The 19,246-nt window shown below is 41.7% G+C and overlaps 1 protein-coding gene across 4 annotated transcripts in view; it reads left to right on the top strand.

The window, feature by feature from the left end:
* AFAP1 (actin filament associated protein 1) overlaps positions 1-19,246 on the top strand; it is a 167,994-nt gene that overhangs the window by 128,608 nt on the left and 20,140 nt on the right. For all 4 annotated transcript variants that reach the window (XM_038399813.2, XM_038399819.2, XM_038399814.2 and 1 more), the window contains 4 exons: positions 2,514-2,663; positions 6,101-6,312; positions 10,132-10,277; positions 18,475-18,592. In XM_038399813.2, coding sequence (XP_038255741.1) covers positions 2,514-2,663; positions 6,101-6,312; positions 10,132-10,277; positions 18,475-18,592 — 626 coding nt within the window. The remainder of the gene's footprint in view (positions 1-2,513; positions 2,664-6,100; positions 6,313-10,131; positions 10,278-18,474; positions 18,593-19,246) is intronic.

Raw genomic sequence — 19,246 nt, 5'->3', positions numbered from 1 at the left:
TCACAAGTGACTAGTGATTTGAGTGGCCAACTTGAGGCACCTTATAGGGGCTTGATTTTCAAAAGTGTGCTAAATGCACACCCTCTGAAAATAAGGCCCATTTGAAGTGTCTGAAGCTGGGTAATCAAAAGCACTAGTCACTTGAAACTCTTGGCCTTCAACTCTGTCACAGTAGAGTCAGTCTTTTGTAGCAGTGAAGAGGATAATACAAAATACTGATATTTAATGCATTAACACATGGCTGTCATCACTAAATCATTTAAAGGGGTTCTGAATGGGTTGCAGGTTCTTCTTTAAATCAGCTGTAACAGTGAGAGCGAAAGCTCAGTTAGCCATGTGAAGGGAAGCTGACTTCACTGTGCATTGATCTCCCTTCTGCTCCCACAGAGCTGCTGCCCACCTTCTTCTACTCTCCCCCTCTCTCCACCAGCATCTTCTTCTGCTATGGTGAAGGAGGTGAGAAGAAATGGCTTATTTGCCAATCTGTCTTGAGATCAGGGGATGTATCCCTTTCACATACTGCAGGAGAAAGAGGTTGGGAGAAAGATCATTTCTTCTGCCTTTCTTCTCTATGGCGGAATAAAACGCCATGGGGAGTGAAGGTAGAGGAAGCAAGAACGTTAGAGTTCACGTGGGCTCCTTTCACTGCGTTTTCCCGGAGCTGGGAATTCTTCCCTTGCACTTACTGAGCTTGATTTGTCTTTCTTTGAATTCTGAGGGGCGTGAGCATTTATTCCCCAAACCCAGACACAAGCATTCTTCTTCCCTCCCTCCCCTGTTCCACAGCTGCAGATGTTCTTCAGCTGCTGCTGTGTGGGATAGCAGCTCGTCTTCAGTCAAGTGCTGCCTCCTGCTGTCTCCCTATGCTCATGATGATATGAGCAGATGGGATACTCTCCTTCCCTAGAACTTTGGGAATTCATTGCATGTAGGGACAGCACCATATTAGGTTACATCAGCCCTGCAGATCCATGAGCAGGATTTAGCTTTTTGCTCCCATACACAAATCATCATTCTACTGAAGGTTTTCAGATAATCCACTTTCACCCTGTGAAAACAGGACTCCCCTGCTGCATATACATTGGTGGCAGAGTCTTACTGAAAGAGACATCTTGATGACAGATGAAATTTCTAATGATTTCCCGTGTTAACAAATAACGAAGGCTAAAAAAAGACAACAAATTGTGGTTTGAAAATTTCTGAATTATTTCTCTTGTGTACATTCCTTCCCATGAGTTGCCAATTCACATAATTTGTACCAGTTATTTTTTTAATATTGTTGTGCTTAAATCAACATTTCACATTTCAGTTCATATCTTTCAAATGAACCTTTTGTTTGTTTTTGGGGGGGGGGGGGCTCAGTTCAGACCCACAGAATGCTGCATGTGTGCTTCTGTGTGTGGAAAGGGGGAAAGATGGTTCTAACAAACTGAAACTCAGCTCAGTTCTGTCAAAACCACTAAGTTAAATTTCATTTTTTGTCAAAGCCACAAATCAACTAAGGTTGAACTCAAAATGGGCCCATGTTTGCAATAATAGTTGGGGTGAGTTTTATATTGTTGATAAAACTCAAACCAGATAATTGTGGTTCTGGTTTTGTGCAGCTCTGTTTTTTGTATTTGTTGTGATTGTCTGCTATATTTTTTAAAAATGTATTACGTAGGCTTTTAAGTCATTTAGTCACTTTTGAAAGTTGTGTCCTCAGCACTGATCCTGTTCACTTCAATGGAAGCAAGTTAAGTTCAGCACCAATCTGTATGTTCATACCAATAATATTCATACATTATTTTAAGTTCCCATATATATTGATTAGATCTAGTAAACTACTTTTTTCTGCACTGTCCTTTCCATAAAAATGAATACCAGCTGCTAGTCATTGGGAGCGTTAAGTGATCTTGATTATTCCATTATAAAGGAAAGTTATCTTATAATACATGCCTTTCTCAAAGACCCATTCTGATCTGTATAGGTACCTTGACCTAGTTTCAATAGCAGGGATATTTTTGCCAGGCATATACTTATTTTTTTTTTTTTTTTTTTTTAAAAAAAGGTCTGATTCATTGCCATGGCATTATGTTGGAAATGCTTTTAAGGAACAATGACAGGAGATCATCCAACTTCCATTTTTGTTCCAGTGTAGTCAGGTTGAATGTACAGCATGGAATTACCCCAACCACACTTCTAAATTAGAAGATGTTTATAGTGGAGAGAAGCAATTAGACTGATGAATTTTAATGATAAACTTGCTTTAGTCTTACCTTTCTGTGTGCCATGTTTTTAATATTGTGCTGGGCATGTGATATGGGCATCAGCATTAATGGCGCCTGCAATTGTGCGTCTCTTGTCAGAAGGCAGCTGTTTTGTCCAAATGCTTATGTTAAGAATTAAATCAGTTTTGTGCGTGCTTGTATATCTGCAGTGCAGTTGTTTTCCTGTCTATTTTGATCCATGTGCTTTAATATAATTGGTTTCAGTCAAACATACTAAGATGTACATGTTTGTTTTCTTGATAGTTAAGAGGAAGAAGAGTTCCAAGTCAGAGACCAAGGGCACAGTGACTAAAGTAACGGGGAAAAAAATAACAAAGATCATCAGTTTAGGAAAGAAAAAGCCATCAACAGATGAACAGACCTCATCAGCTGAGGAAGATGTTCCAACATGTGGTAAGTGATTTGACACTCTTAGATTCTTAAGCTTACACTGCAACGAAAGCACTATAGACTCCCAGCCTAGCCGTTCATATACAATTGCCATTACTGCAATCGTTTTCAAACTAGTTGGTATTGTGTAAAACTTCACAAGATAACGAATTTCTTGTAGGCTATTTCCCCACTCAGTCATGTTTCCCCTTCCGTGTAATTAGCCATAGTACTTGATTACATCAGGATAGTATTTAAATATTTAAGGACACCAGGTGAAAATTTGATAGGTGGAGTTGTTTGCTTAACTCCTTTCGATCCCAATTTTGTATCCATGCTATTTATTCTCTCTCCCTGCCTGTAGGTATGTGTATATTTTAGAGCTGACCTTTCCCTCATTCCCAACAGCTTCTTTCCTTTCCAGGACACTTTACAATTAGGTTTTGTTTTCCTGTTTTAATGACAACTCCATATGCGAACACAGCTTAGTTTAAACCAGAGAAACATTTAAAAAAAAAAAAAAGAGCCATGAAGCAGCTATACAGGTTTCAAAGGTGCCCAAAGGGATTATTTTTCCCCTTTAGATCAGAAAAGTCTCTGGAAACCCTAAAAGAGGTCATTCATGGGGCAGCAAATGGCAGAAAGCGTTATTGCTTAAAGCCTGACAGATAGAAGCAACTCCATGGACCATGTCATAGACCACAGGTGGTCCACTGACCACAGCTTGAGAATCGCATGTATAAGCAACTTTTTTTTTGTTAAAATGTGTGTGTGTGTGTGTGTGTGAGTGATATATAAGTGAGTACAGATGTGTTTATCAAAAAGAGCAGCTGGAAAAAGCACAACTGATCTTCTGCAACATCTGGCTTCCATGGAAGCTAAAAACTTTCTGAGCTTTGTAGTTAATTGACTACTCTGATATTTCCCAGAATATTTTCCTCTAGACTGTAGTTATATAATGTAATATGTAGTACTTCTATAGTGTCCATTATCTCCTATCTGAGCACTAAATATAATTGTTAATATTGTTGGTAAAGGGCGCTACTCGGCACCCTTTCTAGGTTTTATTTGGAAATATGTATTACTAATGCTTCTGCTTTGGTCATTGTGGGAAGCCTTTGCAGAAGGAGTTTTGCATCATTTTCTGAAATTGGCTCATTCCTGCTGGCTGCTCCATAAGTTGAGGTTTTTTTTCACTGAGCAGGCCTTACTTCCAAATCAAAAAAGGGAAGGAAAGAGACAAATAAAGTTATGGTAAGTTGACACAATACGAGAAAAAGAAATCCCCCCACACTCTGGCAATCACAAAGAGGATTCTTCAAAGATGGATTGCTTTTCTTTGGAAATCTGTCCAAAGCTGTCTCTCCTTCTCCCCTGGACGTCCCCATGACCATGCACAGGACTTGGATACATGTTGATTTCTGAAAGTTAAATAGGACCATTTGGGAGGGGAAAAAAGGGGGGGGTCCTCTTTTAATTCAGTGAGACTACATTGGACTGGAAGAGCTTCTGTGAGAGGCACAATGGGAGAAAAAAAAGATTTGGGTTAGATAATAGGAACCCCTCATCGTTCCTAAATGGTCAGCTGCCATGTATATGAGAAGGCTTTTCCATCCCTGCAATTGTATCATTTTGCACCAACTCTGGTTCAAGAGGGGGAAGGTGGGGCTGGAGTGGGGTGACAATAATGAGAATCTTAAGTAACCAAGATCAGGAAGCTCTTTCCTTCTCCAGATTTCCACTTTTTGTTGTTGTTACGGTTTTTATTTTTTTTGGTGGCATCTTCCAAGGGTTGCACAGTTCAGATATGCTGATATATCCTGCTGGATCAAGCCCTGAAGTTGTAACTGTGATGTTGGAATGAAAATCCAGAAAAATTAAGCTATATAACACATAATTTTAATGAAAACCAAAAAGATAGCTATCCAGAATGATTAAGAGCTTTCCTCCTTGTGACTGAAAATGAAAATCGGCAATGAGGTAAAAGATGAGTCATTTCATATAAATTCTGCCTGGAAGAGAATGTCATTCAATCCTTTCCTCTTTTAATACACTCTTTGGAAGTGGAAATATACTGTCTATAATTCATGAACCATATGTGATTGGGAGCCAAGTTCAAAGGTGTTTTTCTCTTCCAGTATAAACTAGTGGCTTAACTAAACCTAATATGAAGGTGTTCTTGGGGGGGTTTTTTGTTTTGTTAGTTTTTAAGTTACTTATTTTAATTTCAGTGAAATCCCAGTGGAGAATTTTTTTTTATTCTGCTTTAAAATTCCCCTGCTGTGAACCCAAAGAACGGAGGTAAAATTGACCACTCTGGTTTAGCTGTTCTAGCTAAGTAGAATGAATTGCCAAATGGGTCTTTATGGAATTGTTGTCACATTATAGACACAAGCTCACTCCCTGATCATCTCACAATAGCACAGGGTTTTCTCCCAGTACCCTGTACACATAGTTACCTGAAACTCCACCGCCATATTTAACTTACCATCCATATACATAAAACTTTTCACTGGGTTTGTAACCAGTTAATGACATGGTAGGTTCTACACATCTTGCATGTACACAAAAAACGTGATTAACACATGGTAACCATGGCCGCTGTAATGTTTTGCCCTCATCAGCAGTTTAGGTTGCATACGGTTTGTTTTTCTGCAGCCAGGTCATTACATTCATATTTTTGCTGTGCAGCTGGGACCTCATAATCATGCCTGTGTAACACTTTAACTGATCTTGCTTCCTTCCAACTCTCTAAGTAGTGGGATGTCTTTTGAGTGCTTAGTCCCATGTGCTGCTGTTGCTGTTTTATGTGCATGTCCATTAGTCCCTGTGTTCCTTGTTGAGTCATCGTGGGTTAGCTGTCATTATTTTCCCAGAAAGCACTATGAAAACACAATTAGCAGTGTGATAGATCTGGATATATCCATAGAACTGTAGAATATGGTTCAGTTGTGAAAAAGCTGTGTGGGCACACATCAGCTGTGCCTGTAACTCTCACATGAGCAGGTTATGTTTCTAGTGTAGTCTAGGATATGCTGAAACCTTTTAAATCCTGTTTTTAAACATCATCCTACTTCGGGGTTCACTGTGGGAACACTTCTTGACTCACAAACTGCCACCTCTATTTTTGCTAAAATCTCAGGGAAACCCTGTGGCAGGAGAGCTCTGGAACATTCAGCCATAACTGTCACTAACTCAGCACAGTCATTTGCATATGTTCGGGATATGACCAGGATCCAATCTTTATAGGCCAGGCTTTCTGAGTTACTGGTACAGTGAGAGTTTCAATAAAAAAAATTTAAAAGGCCGTTTATTTGTCTTCTTAAAATCATCTGGATTTTCAATCTGCACGTACAGGAATAAATTTTATATGAACTAGCATTACGTTGAAAAAACAGTTTTTTGTTTGTTTTTTTTAAAAAAGTGAAGGATAAAATATCTCATATTTTGTTTTATTGCAGGATATCTGAATGTGCTCTCAAATAACCGGTGGCGCGAACGCTGGTGCAGAGTGAAAGATAATAAGCTCATTTTCCATAAGGACAGAACAGATCTGAAGACCCACATTGTTTCTATTCCTCTGCGTGGCTGTGAAGTCATTCCAGGCTTGGATTCCAAGCATCCCTTGACATTCCGTCTGCTTCGAAATGGGCAGGAGGTCGCAGTGTTAGAGGTGCGATGTTTATCGATGTGCATACTTTGCAGAAATGCATATGGGCTAATTACATGACCTTGTTCATACAACCTGCCTTTCAAAATGCTTTCAGCAGTTAAATAATAGAGTTACAGAGCTGGGTAACAATCATTACAGAAAGAAACAAATTAAGAGTTACAGGCAAAAGAGACTTATCTGGATGAGAATTGATATTAGGGGAAAACCCTAATACTGTTGATTTTTAACTCACAACGGTCTTCCCTATTAAGATGTTTTCTGCTGTCTCTCTCTCTCTCAACTCTGACCTTTTCTCTTCCCTTTATAAGTGCCTATGCACCTCCCCTGTTAGTCTTCTATCAAGGAGGTAATTCAGAATACAAATGACTGAACGCTAATTAAATAACATTGCTGTGGCTCACTACACTGAAGATTAGAACTCTGGATCTGTATTTCTCCTGGGCATATTAATCAACTTTAAGATTTGTTATTCTGAAGTCATCATCAGGTGGTATATCTATACTAGAGAAATTTGGTTCCTAGCCACAAGTTGGGCCTCCTACCATGCACATCAGTGAAACATTCCCCAGTTGTACACAGGCCATTATACCATCGTTTACATTAGACTTGTTTCAAGCAAGGCTAAGCACTGTGTACTCTTCCAGCATTGGATGGAAAAAGCTAGCATAATAGTTCCAGTACTGCAAATAGCCTTGTGCTGCTGTCCCCTCAGATGTTCTTGTCAACTGCTGGAAATGGCCCACCTTGATTATCGCTACAAAAGGTTTTTTTCCCCCCTGCTCTCCTGCTGGTAATAGCTCACCTTACCTGATTGCTCTTGTTGCAGTTTTCAGAGTAGCAGCCGTGTTAGTCTGTATCCTCAAAAAGAAAAGGAGGACTTGTGGCACCTTAGAGACTAACAAATTTATTTGAGCATAAGCTTTCATGAGCTCTCTGTGTGTATATAAATCTCCCCACTGTATTTTCCACTGAATGCATCCAATGAAGTGAGCTATAGCTCACAAAAGCTTATGTTCAAATAAATTGGTTAGTCTCTAAGGTGCCACAAGTACTCCTTTTCTTTTTGTCCCAAAGTAGTGTCCTCTCTAGTCTGTTTTCTGCTGCACATGAGTCAGATTTGCCAGAAGAGAGTTACCTGCATCAATTGTACTGCCTGCACTATAAAGCTGATATAGGTGCATTTATTTTATGAGCATCAACTTCTTCCAGACCACAGTGAGCATCCTTCTACGGAAATATGCATGTCTCACATAGATGGGCAGCACTGGGGCAGTTCCAGAAGACTGGAAGAAAGCTAATGTTGTGCCAATTTTTAAAAAGGGTAAACATGGTGACCTGGGTAATTATAGGTTTGTCTGTCTAACATCAATCTTGGGTAAGATAATGGAGTGCTTATACAGGACTCTATTCATAAAGAATTATAAGAGTGATTAATGGAGGGTAATTAATGCCATTCAACATGGATTTATGGAAAATAGATCCTGTCAAACTAACTGGATATCTTTTTTCGATGAGATTAAAAGTTTGGTTGATAAAGGTAGTAGTGTTGTAATATACTTAGACTTCTGTAAGATACATGACATTTTGATTAAAAAGCTAGAAAGATATAAAATTAATATAGCACACATTAAAAGGATTAAAACCTGGTAAACTGATAGGTCTCAAAATGTAAACAGGGAATCATCATTGAATGAATGTGGTTTTAGAGAGGTCCTACACAGATAGGTTCTTGCCCCTATACTTTTTTTAACATTTTTATTAATGACCTGGGAGAAAACATGAAGTCATCACTGATAAAGTTTACAGATAACAAAAAATAATTAGAGTAGTAAATAATGAAGAGGACAGATCACTGATACAGAGCGATCTGGATCATTTGGTGAGCTGGGCGCAAGCAAATAATTTGCACTCTGAATATGGCTAAAGGTAAATGCGTACATCTAGGAACAAAGGATGTAAGCCGTACTTACAAGATGAAATGGGAAGCAGTAACTCTGAAAAAGATTTGGGGGTTCTATTGGATAATCATCTGAACATGGGCCCCTAGCGTGATGTTGTGGCCAAAAGGGCTAATGCAATCCTTGGAGGCGTTGACAGGGGAATCTCAAGTAGGAGTAGAGAGATTATTTTATCTTGGCATTTGGCACTAGTGTGATCACTGCTGGACTATGGCGTCAAGTTCTGGTGTCCACAATTCAAAACCGATGGTGATAAATTGGAGAGTGTTCAGAGAAGAGCCACGAGAATGATTGAATGGTTAGAAAAGATGCCTTATAGCGATAGACTCAGAGAGCTCAATCTACATAGCTTAACAAGGAAAAGGTTAAGGGGTGACTTGATTACAGTCTATAAGTACTACATGGGGAACAAATATTTAATTATGGGCTCTTCAGTCTAGCAGAGAAAGATGTAACATGATCCAATGGCTGGAAGTTGAAGCAAAGCAAATTCAGACAAGAAATTGTTTAGCGGTGTGGGTAATTACCCCATTGGAACAATTTACCATGGGTCATGGTGGATTCTCCATCACTGACAATATTTAAATCAAGATTCAACGTTTTTCTAAGACATGCTGTAGAAGTTATATGGGGGAAGCTGTGTGGCATATGTTACACATGAGGTCAGACTAGATGACCACAATGGCCCCTTCTAGACTTGGATTCTGTGAGTCCAAAGACCAAGAGAAGATAGCTATTGACAACCACTGAGCCGATTTAAGAGAATGCACTCTTGCTTAACACAGGGAATAGCTGTAAAATGGAAAACTACACTAAAGAGCTCCATAGTTGTATTATTTAATGTCTTTTGCAACAACAAAAGTCAGAATAAAACAAACAGACTAAGAAATTTCAAATGAGCTAAAATAAGTTCTTTTCAGTGCTTATTTTAAAAACAAACTTGAACTATGAAAAATTGCTCCATGGTAGCTCTATTGACTTTTTATTGGTTAAAATTGGAAACTTCAGATAAAGATAACATGTAAGGAAATGAGTGGGAGGCCAACTTTCATTTTCAGACTCTGGTCAGATACTTTGAACACTCAGGTTTTCTTAAGTGCAGATGAGGTCAGTGTCTTGTCCTTGAAGAAGAATCACGCTACATATGCACAGTACAGGTTATTTGGATGATAATTTACAAGAACAGGAAATGAATGAAGTGTAGTATAAAGAAGAGGAACTATGGTAAGGAAATTGAGATAAAGGGAAAAATCTTTGAGTCTGTTACATTGAATAAAGAAACTTAAAGTAAATAAATATTGAAATGCCTATAAAATTGTTTGAAATTTTTCAAAAAATGAAAATCATTGAATTTCAAAAACTAAAAAACTAGAATGATTTACACAATTTTAATGTCCCCCCTTTCTTCCCCATTTTCCAACCTGCTCTAGTATTTCTTTGTCCAAGGTTATCCTGCCTCTACAATTTGGACAAGTTACCTTTCTTAAAAGCTTAGCCTTGTAGTGGAAAACATTTGTCTCAGCTTTCAGTTTTCTAAAATCTAAAATAAACAAGGTGCATACCTAGTTACACTGGCTTCATGCATTTATGTTTTCGTTCTTTTGCTGGAACTGTTCATATTGCTTTACTCCATAATCAATTAACATGTTGCTTTAAATGTGTTCACTATGGCAGAATAACCTCAGTGAATATTACTTTTTGTTAGCATAGTTTGGCAAAGGTGATCCAGAACTTCACATGCATCATTATATCAACATGTTAATAAAATAATTACTTCATGTAATTATGAAGTAATTAATGTGAAAAAGCCTATTGTTTCAGTGATAATTTGAGTTTATATAAAATCTTCTCATCCTCATAGCCTTCATCATCTGAAGACATGGGCAGATGGATTGGGATTTTACTGGCTGAAACCGGTTCAGCTACAGATCCTGGAGCTCTGCACTATGACTATATTGATGTGGAGATGACTGCAAGTGTCATACAAGCTGCAAAACAGACCTTCTGGTAAAATGCATTAAAAGCAATTTAAGGGCGTTTTCAGTAATTTCAGAATTTGCAGCCTTACATTAGCTCTAATATTAAGAGACCTTATCAAAACTTCCCTTTTTGGCAAGATATTAAACACTTGAGGGATTGAAATCTTGAGTCTCTGAGCATACGAGATGTGTTTAAGATTATCTTGCTGGCATCCAGCTAAGTATTACAAGAGAGGCAGAATATGTCCACTTTTATGATGTATTCAACTCTCCCACTTATAGTGCAAGAGGAATCTAGTAATTAGGTGCTATTTTAACCCCTTCTTACTGGCAGCCCTAAAGCTTTAAATGATCAAATAAGTTGAAGCTTGGCCACAATTCAGTCACAAGAGTTTACGCTGGTTCTATTGACTTTCCACGTTTTAACAGAACTAATGTAAATTCACAGAATTGGTTTAGCCCTCAGTACTCAGCAGAAATACTGTTTTTATGTGTCATTACAACAATCTGTAACCCACTAACCCTCCTTTGTCCTGTGACTGCAGACGTTTGAATTGCCCACTTCATCTTAAATGATCTCTTGCAACATGTGTTTGCAAGGCTAACTGGTCAGGGTGGTTAAGCCCATAGGCTAACTGGTCAGGGTGGTTAAGCACTGTTATAAATTGCCCAGGGAGGTTGTGGAATCTCCATCATTGGAGATTTTTAAGAGCAGGTTAGACAAACACTTGTAAGGGATGGTCTAGATCAGTGGTTCTCAAAACTTTTTCTTTCGAGGACCACTTGAAAATTGCTGAGGATCTCAGTGGACCACTTAATGATCTTTCCAAATGTTGTTTCTACCATTAGCTAACTATTGTAAAGTGCTTTGGATAAAAGCGCTATGTTAAAAAGAACCTTAATAATTAAAGTTTTTTTGTTCTACAAATAAAAGCACACAACTCATATTTTAATACCACTAGTCTTACCTTTCTAATCCGATGGATGTGCCCTCTCTCCCCCGCTGCAGCAGTCCCCGAGCTGGGACTGGGAAGAAGGGGGATCTCTCCCTCTCTCCTCTGCCCCGGCAGCCCCCAGGCTGGGAAAGAGGGTGGGAGGTCTCTCCCCCACCGCAGCAGCCTCAGAGCTGAGGCTGGGAAGGAGGGTTGTCTCTCCCTGGCAGCCGAAACCCTGGAGCTGGGGAAAGTCGCCTCTTTCTCTGGCCGCTGCAGCCTTGCATGTCCCAAATTCCCCCCACCCCCTCTTCTCAACCCACTGGCCCCTCCCACCTTCCTCCTGTTCCCACCAAGACCAACACCTCACCTTACATGTGCATCTTCTCCAGGGTCCAGGCAGCTAATTAGTGGAGCCATGCCTGCGGGGCTCTACTAATTAGATAGGTGGCCCTTCATTCTCTCGTATGCGGCTGCCCAAAGGCACAGAGGGAACTATCTGCGGACCACCTGAATGGAGCTCACGGATGACTGGTGGTCTGTGGATCACAGTTTGAAAACTCTTGTTGAGATAATACTAAGTCCTGCCATGAGTGCAGGGGACTGGATTAGATGACCTCTCAAGGTCCCTTCCAGTCCTCTTATTCTACAATCTCTCCCACCTTGTATTTAGCTGTGGTACTCTGATTACCTTTCCCAGACCTGAAGAAGAGCTCTGTGTAGCTCGAAAGCTTGTCTCCTTCATCAACAGAATTTGGTCCAATAAAAGACCTACCTTGTCTTTCTCATAGACCCACTACATCCAATTGTTCCTTGTTCCTTTTAATCCTGAAGGATTAAAAACTCACAGTTGTGAAATTCATACCAATACGTGAATTCAATACACAATGAAGATTTTGTTAGTATATGCCTCAGGACAGCAAAGTGTGGATAGAAGATATCTTGGCCAGACAGTTTACTGGGACTTTATGAACATGATCCTGCAAGGTGCTGGGTGCCCTCAACTCTCATTGAAATTACTGGGATTCAACACTTCGTAGAATCAAGCTCAATATAGCCATCATAAATATGAATAGACTAAAAATACATAAAGGGTGAGAACCTAGTTTAGCTTTCTGTTGCAAATACTATCAGACTCTCACCAGTGAAGGGTCAGGAGGGCTGCAGCGTGGAAAAATGAGACACTTCATTCATGCTCTAGTTCAGAGGTGGGCAAACTATGGCCAACAGGCCACATCCGGCCCACGGGATCATCCTACCCAGCCCCTGAGCTCCCGGCCGGGGAGGCTAGTCCCCGGCCCCTCCCCTGCTGTCCCCCCTCCCCCGAAGTTACGCTGCTGCTCCGAGTGGCATGGTAAGGGGGCGGTGTGCACGTGGCAGTGGGGGAGTTGGGTAGGGGTCCCGGGAGAAGTCAGGGGACAGGGAGCGGTTGGATGGGGTGGAGGTTCTGGGGTGGGGTGGTCGGGGAACGGGGGGGCCTGTTGGGGAGTGGGGGGGTAGTCAGGGGACAGGGAGCAGGGAGGGTTGGATAGGGGGTGGGATCTCGGGGGAGGCAGTTTGGGTTGGGGGTCCTGGGAGGGGGCGGTGAGGGGACAAGGAGCAGGGGGGTTGGATGGGTCAGGGGTTCTGAGGGGGGCAGGCAGTGGGAAGGGGCAGATAGGGGATGGGGACCAGGCTGTTTGGGGGGCACAGCCTTCCTTACTTGGCCCTCCATACAGTTTTGCACCCCGATGTGGCCCTCGGGCCAAAAAGTTTGCCCATCCCTGCTCTAGTTTGAATGGCTTTTGATAGAAATCAGGGTTGATTCATCTCTTACCACAATCCCATTTTTGTCAAATCCAAGTAATTTTGATCGAATCGTAATGCAGTTAGTTTAGAGGCTTGTGCTTATATATGTTTTGAAGTTAATAGGGCTCAAAAAAGCTTTTCCTGTGACATGCATTTTTCACCTCCATCAGCATCCAGTGATAACCACATGTAAGAGAGAAGCAGGATGGAAATGTTTTTGCCTGAATACTGCTTGGCTTTCATTTTATGAACAAATGTGATATTAATTGAAACCAAGTGGAAAAAATAAGTGCAACTAGACCACATATTAGAAAGGAATGCCAAACCTAACTTGCAAAATAATAAAAATTCCCTATCCAGTATTTGTTTAAATTTGTTGTACCACAATAAAGAGAATGTAAGAGCTTATCAGCAAGCAACCTTGAGCATGTCTCTCTTAACTTCTGATCCAATTATTCTTGTAATATTGGAAGGGGAAATGAGAAATGACTTGGCCTTTCTTATCCATCCACATAGCAAAAACTCTCACATCTCAGTTACTACAACATCTTTCTCTCTGGCCTCGAGTAATGCAGTCTTGCCCCATTCATATCCATTCAGAATGCTCCTGCCAAGATCACTTTTCTTCCCTATGCTTTGATTGTTTTTGTTTTGTATTATCATAGCACCTGGGAGCCCCAGTCGTGGACAGGGGCCCATTTGATCATGTCATCCCTCTCTTTACATCCTTCCTCTGTTTTCCCCCACATCAAACATAAACTATGTGTCTTCACTCTCCAGGCTCTTTGCGGCCTCTCCAATCCGGCCTGTCATCTCTCCTTTGCTATCAAGATGTCAACTCTCGCCTCCAGTTAACCCATGATGCCAGACTCTGTCACTTGTTACATTTTCCAACAAGTACTTTTCTGCTTTATCCCGTGTTGCCCCTTGTGCTTGGGAGGAGCTCCCCATAAACATCCATAAAGTTACCTCATTATCCTCCTCCAAATCTCTCTCTTGCTGTGATGCCTACAATACATTGAACAACAGTTAGGCTGTCAGTGTGCTGAGACCACTGCCTGTCATGTTTGACGAATATCATCTCGTTGTTTCCTTGCACTCCCCCCCATCCCCTCTTGTCTTATACTTAGATAATACGAAATTTGAGGTAGGGGCTGTCTATATTTCTAAATGTAGTCCAGAAATATTTGGGTAGTGTTTCTCATTAAGGACAGCAAAAAAAAAATTGGAGTTTCTTGACAACACTTCTGGTTTTAGATCTATGATACAGTTAGGAGCATTTTTACAATGGTGAATTATGATTTTTTTTCCCCCTGAAAACTCTGATCTCATGATCATCTAGTCCAATTAATCCTAATATATATATATTTTAAAAACTTCCTGTGGAAGAAGACGTGATAAATTTCATGTTGAAGGGTTCGTTGGCAGGAGGGGACGGGAAGTAGTGTCAAAATTCAGATTACAATGGAAAACTACTCACAAAGGCAAGACCTGATTCTGTAAATACTTACACATGTCAGTAACTACACACATGGAGTTAGACTGGACTGTTCCTGTTTATAAAACTGCTCAATTACTTAAGTTTTTGCTGGATCAGGACCTCAGCCAGATTCTGCCAATTTTACGTAGGACAAGGAGTCAGTAGATCAGAGTTTTTGCACATTAGGGATTGCAACATAAACATGCCATGCAAAGCTGTTAATTGTAAACAACTATAAATTCTTCAAGAACTTTTATTCAGCTGTGAGGAAGAAAATCGAAAACCTCTGTCACAAAGGAAACATGTTTTGGCTGTGAAACATTAATACAGAAAATAGTGGAACTCTGTACTGGGTGTTATAATAGATCATGATTATTGTACAAGATTATTATAGGATAATACTGTAAGAGTGAAATTCACCACTGTGCAGATGGCCAACAAAAGGCCTATTTGCCATTTAAGTTCCATTTGACCCCTAAAAATAGGGCTTAAAATAGGACTTAAATAGCACATGAGCCTTGTGTTGGCCCCTCTGCAGTAGGGTGAATTTCACTATACACACAAAGAAAGAGTTCTAAAAAGAGCATATCAATAGTAAAAATGTAGCAGTGAACATTGTGCACAATAATTGTCTAATCTGGCATTTGATTTATAGAGAGATACCAGGTTTATATTTTCAAAAGCAATGTGTAATATCTTCTGATTATAATCAAAGACTGTGAACAGTGTAATACTTCAAAGCATACGGTACGGCACTAGTTATTTTCTCAGTTACTTTACAGCTTAATGTGACATTTGCAGTATGTTCATTCTCCTGAGGATCAGATCCTGAAATGTATTGAAGACTTTCAACTTCCTATTGAATTAAGTGGGAGTTGAGAGTACTTAGTACCTTACAGGACCAGGCTCTAAATGCTGACAATGGTGAGTTAATAATATTAAAATCTATCTGCAGAAAACATTATTCCTCATTCTACACATTTGTGAAAGCAACTTCCTCTCTGAATCATAGTTCTTCTTCGAGTGCTTGCTCATGTTGATTCCATTCTAGGTGTGCATGTGCTCACGTGCACAGTTGTTGGAGACTTTTGCCTTAGTGGTATCCGAAGGGTTGGCTATGGCACCCCCTTGAGTGCCATGCTCAAGTGTCGGTATATCAGGTGCCGCCATCCCTACGCCTGCTCAATTCCTTCTTACCGCCTGTGGTGGTTGGTCGGAGTGCCTCTCTCCCTTGCCTCGCAAGTGATCAGTGGTTCTTTCCCTTTCTGCTTCCTGTTCCAGCTGTAAATAGTTTTGTTTATTGTAGATTAGTTAGTAAGTAGCTGTTAAGTACTGTAGTTAGGGTCCTGGTGGGGACTTTGCCCCAGGCAGGGCAGCCCCTGTCTCCGGGTTTTAAGCCCTGCACTGACTGTAATAGGCCTTTGCCTGTTAGTGACCTGCATGGCAGCTGTCTGAAGTGTTTGCGGGAATCCCAGGTTAAAGAAAAGTGTCGCATCTGTAAGAACTTTTGTCCCAGGACACAAAAAGAGCACGGCAATCATTTGCGGGCCCTCCTCCTGGAGGCCGCTCTTCAGCCTGGCTGCATGCAGTGCCCAGCATTTTGGCCTCTGTGCATAGGGCACCCCCGGCACTGGACTCTGCACGGCACTCATCCCCTTTGCTGGTGCCCAAGAAGATGTCTAAGAAGCGGGACCCAGCACCAAGCAAGACTGACCAAGGGGCATTGGGTAAAGGACCCTGTTTGGGCCACCTGCCTATGCTGGAGTCACAAGGGGGCACATCCCCCGAGGGGACCTCCTACCCCCCTAGGGGATCTGACTTCATGGAGCAGTAGGGGACGCAGACTGATGGCAGAGTCAATGCCTTCCCAGTGCCCAGAAAGCACAGGACTCTCCCACCGTAGCCAGCACTGCAGGCAGTGATAGAGATGGCAAAGGCTCCCTACGAGGGCAAGCCAGCCATGAAAGCCTCCCAGAAAGCGAGTGAGCGCCGCTGATCTCCGGAGCTGGGCAGAGCCCTTTTTTGCCAGGCCCCTGGTTTCCATATAAGCCCAGGTCACCACTTTGCTGCCACAGATCGCCGGCACCGTGCTCCCGGTCTACGCCTTCATGTCGAGACTCGCCCAGGGGGAAGTGCCAGTTGCCGTATAGTTGGCACTGGTCATCTTTGCGCTGACCCTCTCCACACTGATGATCACAGTCCCCAACATGGTGCCGTTCCCACTACTCCCTGCACCGGTGTGAGTACTCGAGGCACTGGTCACCCATGGCGATGGTTAGCTGCCAGACTCAGACCCTGGTCACTGGAGGAGGATTCCTTGAGCACGGAGAGGGAGTTCAGCCCCTCGCTGAGACAGCACCATTGCGACTGGGCTCCTGAGGTTGCATCCACCTCAGCTCTGCCGCTCTGTTCACTGGTCCTGCTGCCAGAACAATGGCCTTATTGGGATGCCTGGGGCGTGCCAGTTATGCCGATGCCCCCGTCTCACCAATCGTCGGTCGCCACATCGGACAAGCTCCAAATGGCACCGGGCTTAGTGCATGAAGCACTAGTAGACACTGAGGTGGAGAGACAGGTGCCCAGCTTGAGAGCCCTCCCCCACCTTCCCCTGAGGGGGATGATGCCCTGGGCCCCCCCGCTCCCCAGCAGTTCAGTCATCCTCCTCCTCTCCAGAAGAGGCTGTAGTGGGGTCTTCCTGTGCTAACCCACCGGATGACTTTAAGGAGCACCAAGCCCTGCTTTGAAGGGTGGCCACTAACCTAGCCTTAGAGGCAGAAGAGATGGCAGAGCAATCAGACACTAACTTTAGTTTCCAACACCTTGGACCTGGGCTGGGGAGCTCAGTATATACAAGGCTGCTGGTCGGAGGTCAACCAGTCCATCCTGGAGTACCTTATGCATCTCAAGCTCCAAGGCTTGTCCCTTTCATTAGTTAAGGTCTCCGACAACTGTGCACATGGGCATGCACACACCTAGAATGGAATGGACATGAGCAACACATCTCAAAGAACAAAGTTATGAGAGGTAGGTAACTTTTTTTTTTATTGCTACTTGGGGCCCAAATCTTCACATGGATAGACCTTCGTTACCACAAGGAGTGTCACTGAAGTCAGTAGTGGTCTGCATAGATAAAGGATCCCACAAGAGCTGGATCAAAATTTGTTCCTTTTTTAAAAAATTAAAAACATTCAAAACTATAAGAAAAAGTTTCCATTTCAGAGTTTTCACACCCCTGTGTGAGAGGCAGCTGGAGTGCATGCTCATCCAGGCAAGGAGTCCGGAGAACATGACAACATGTCATAATCAGTCCTCAGTCAAAAGTTACACAGCAGCAAACCAAAAATAAAAATATTTTTTAAAAAATGCACAGAACGTTTCAAAAGATTCTAATAAAAGTTTTCATATAACTGAAAAAAGTGATTGGAACCTAAAAGTTTTCATGAAAATTTTGGTTTTCAAATGTATGCTGTCTTTTGCCAGAAAAAAAATTATTTGAAAAATTTTGATCAGCTCATGGTTCCACACTCACAGCATTTGCAGGATTTGGATCTTGATTTGCTCCAGTTCCTAAAATGATTGTAGTAAAGTCTTGGGTCACTCTCCCCCTCCTTCTCTCTCCTCCCCCCATGTGCATGCACGCCTTCTTCATTCTGTCCTATATAGACACAGGAGAAATATTTGTATTGAGGTCTGGCAAACTGGTTTATATCAGCAGATTAACATGTAACATGATAGGATGGAAACACCTGTTTCCATCCTGGCTTTCACACAATCCTACACTTTCTCTTATGATTATGGTACAGAACCATATGTTGCAATATTGGATATTAGCAGCCAGATACGAGTAAAATACAGAGCTTTATTTTTCTTTCATGGAGGTTGCAGAAGGAGGAAAATTATCTATAGCTTTAAAACAAAGAGAAAAGCTATGTGCTTCCAGAACCGACAGATAATCAAATGTGGGTGTAGCACCATTGAATCATCTTGAAGACTAAGGATCAAGTGGTGTTTTTTGTTTTACATAGTTTTATGAACAGACGTGTTATATCTACTAATCCATATCGGGGAAGCACTGCCAATGGCTACGCATGTCCCAGTGGAATGGCACTTCATTATGATGATGTTCCCTGCATAAATGGATCGGTAAGAATTTAATTTTTACAGTGCAAATGGCTTATATGTGTTGAACACAAGGACACCTGAAAACTGTATTACCTCATTGGGTGCAGATTCCAAATGAACTCAAGTTTTCTACTCTTCATAATTAGGAACCACAAAACCTCTCTCCCATTTGGAGACTTTTGGGGGAGTGGGACATATTGTTTAAATTAAATTGTTCATGAACCAGCATATATTTATACAAACAGCTGCCTGTTGATCAGTTTGTGCCAAATCCATAAATAAAATCCTTGAATTTTTTAAAAGAAACATTCATTAGACCAAGGCAAAACTCAGGGCTTGATTGTGCCAGGCCCTGTACTGTGTGTTGTAAGTTGTGAAGAAAGGGCAACAAGACGTCAGACCTCACTCTGTGCTCCCTTGCAGGAATATGGCACTATCCAGGAACAGATGACAGTAGGGCTATCCATCTCCAAGGCGAGGCTTCCACTGGCAGTTGTGTTATTCATCCCAAGGAGAGTAGGCTGAGGGCAAGGCCATGGTCCCACCCCACCCTCTGAATTGGCCTGCAGAGCTGGTCCTGTGTAGGAGTGAGGGGAAAAGTGCATATTTGCACACAGTGGCATATGGTCTCTAAACCCTTGTTTGGGGGTGCTGCACCTCAGCATAGTTCCTCAT

Source organism: Dermochelys coriacea, chromosome 4 (genome assembly GCF_009764565.3).
Source record: "Dermochelys coriacea isolate rDerCor1 chromosome 4, rDerCor1.pri.v4, whole genome shotgun sequence".
Classification (NCBI taxonomy): domain Eukaryota; kingdom Metazoa; phylum Chordata; order Testudines; family Dermochelyidae; genus Dermochelys; species Dermochelys coriacea.
The sequence above is the reverse complement of the archived record's forward strand: the minus strand, read 5'-3'. Positions and strand labels throughout refer to the sequence as shown.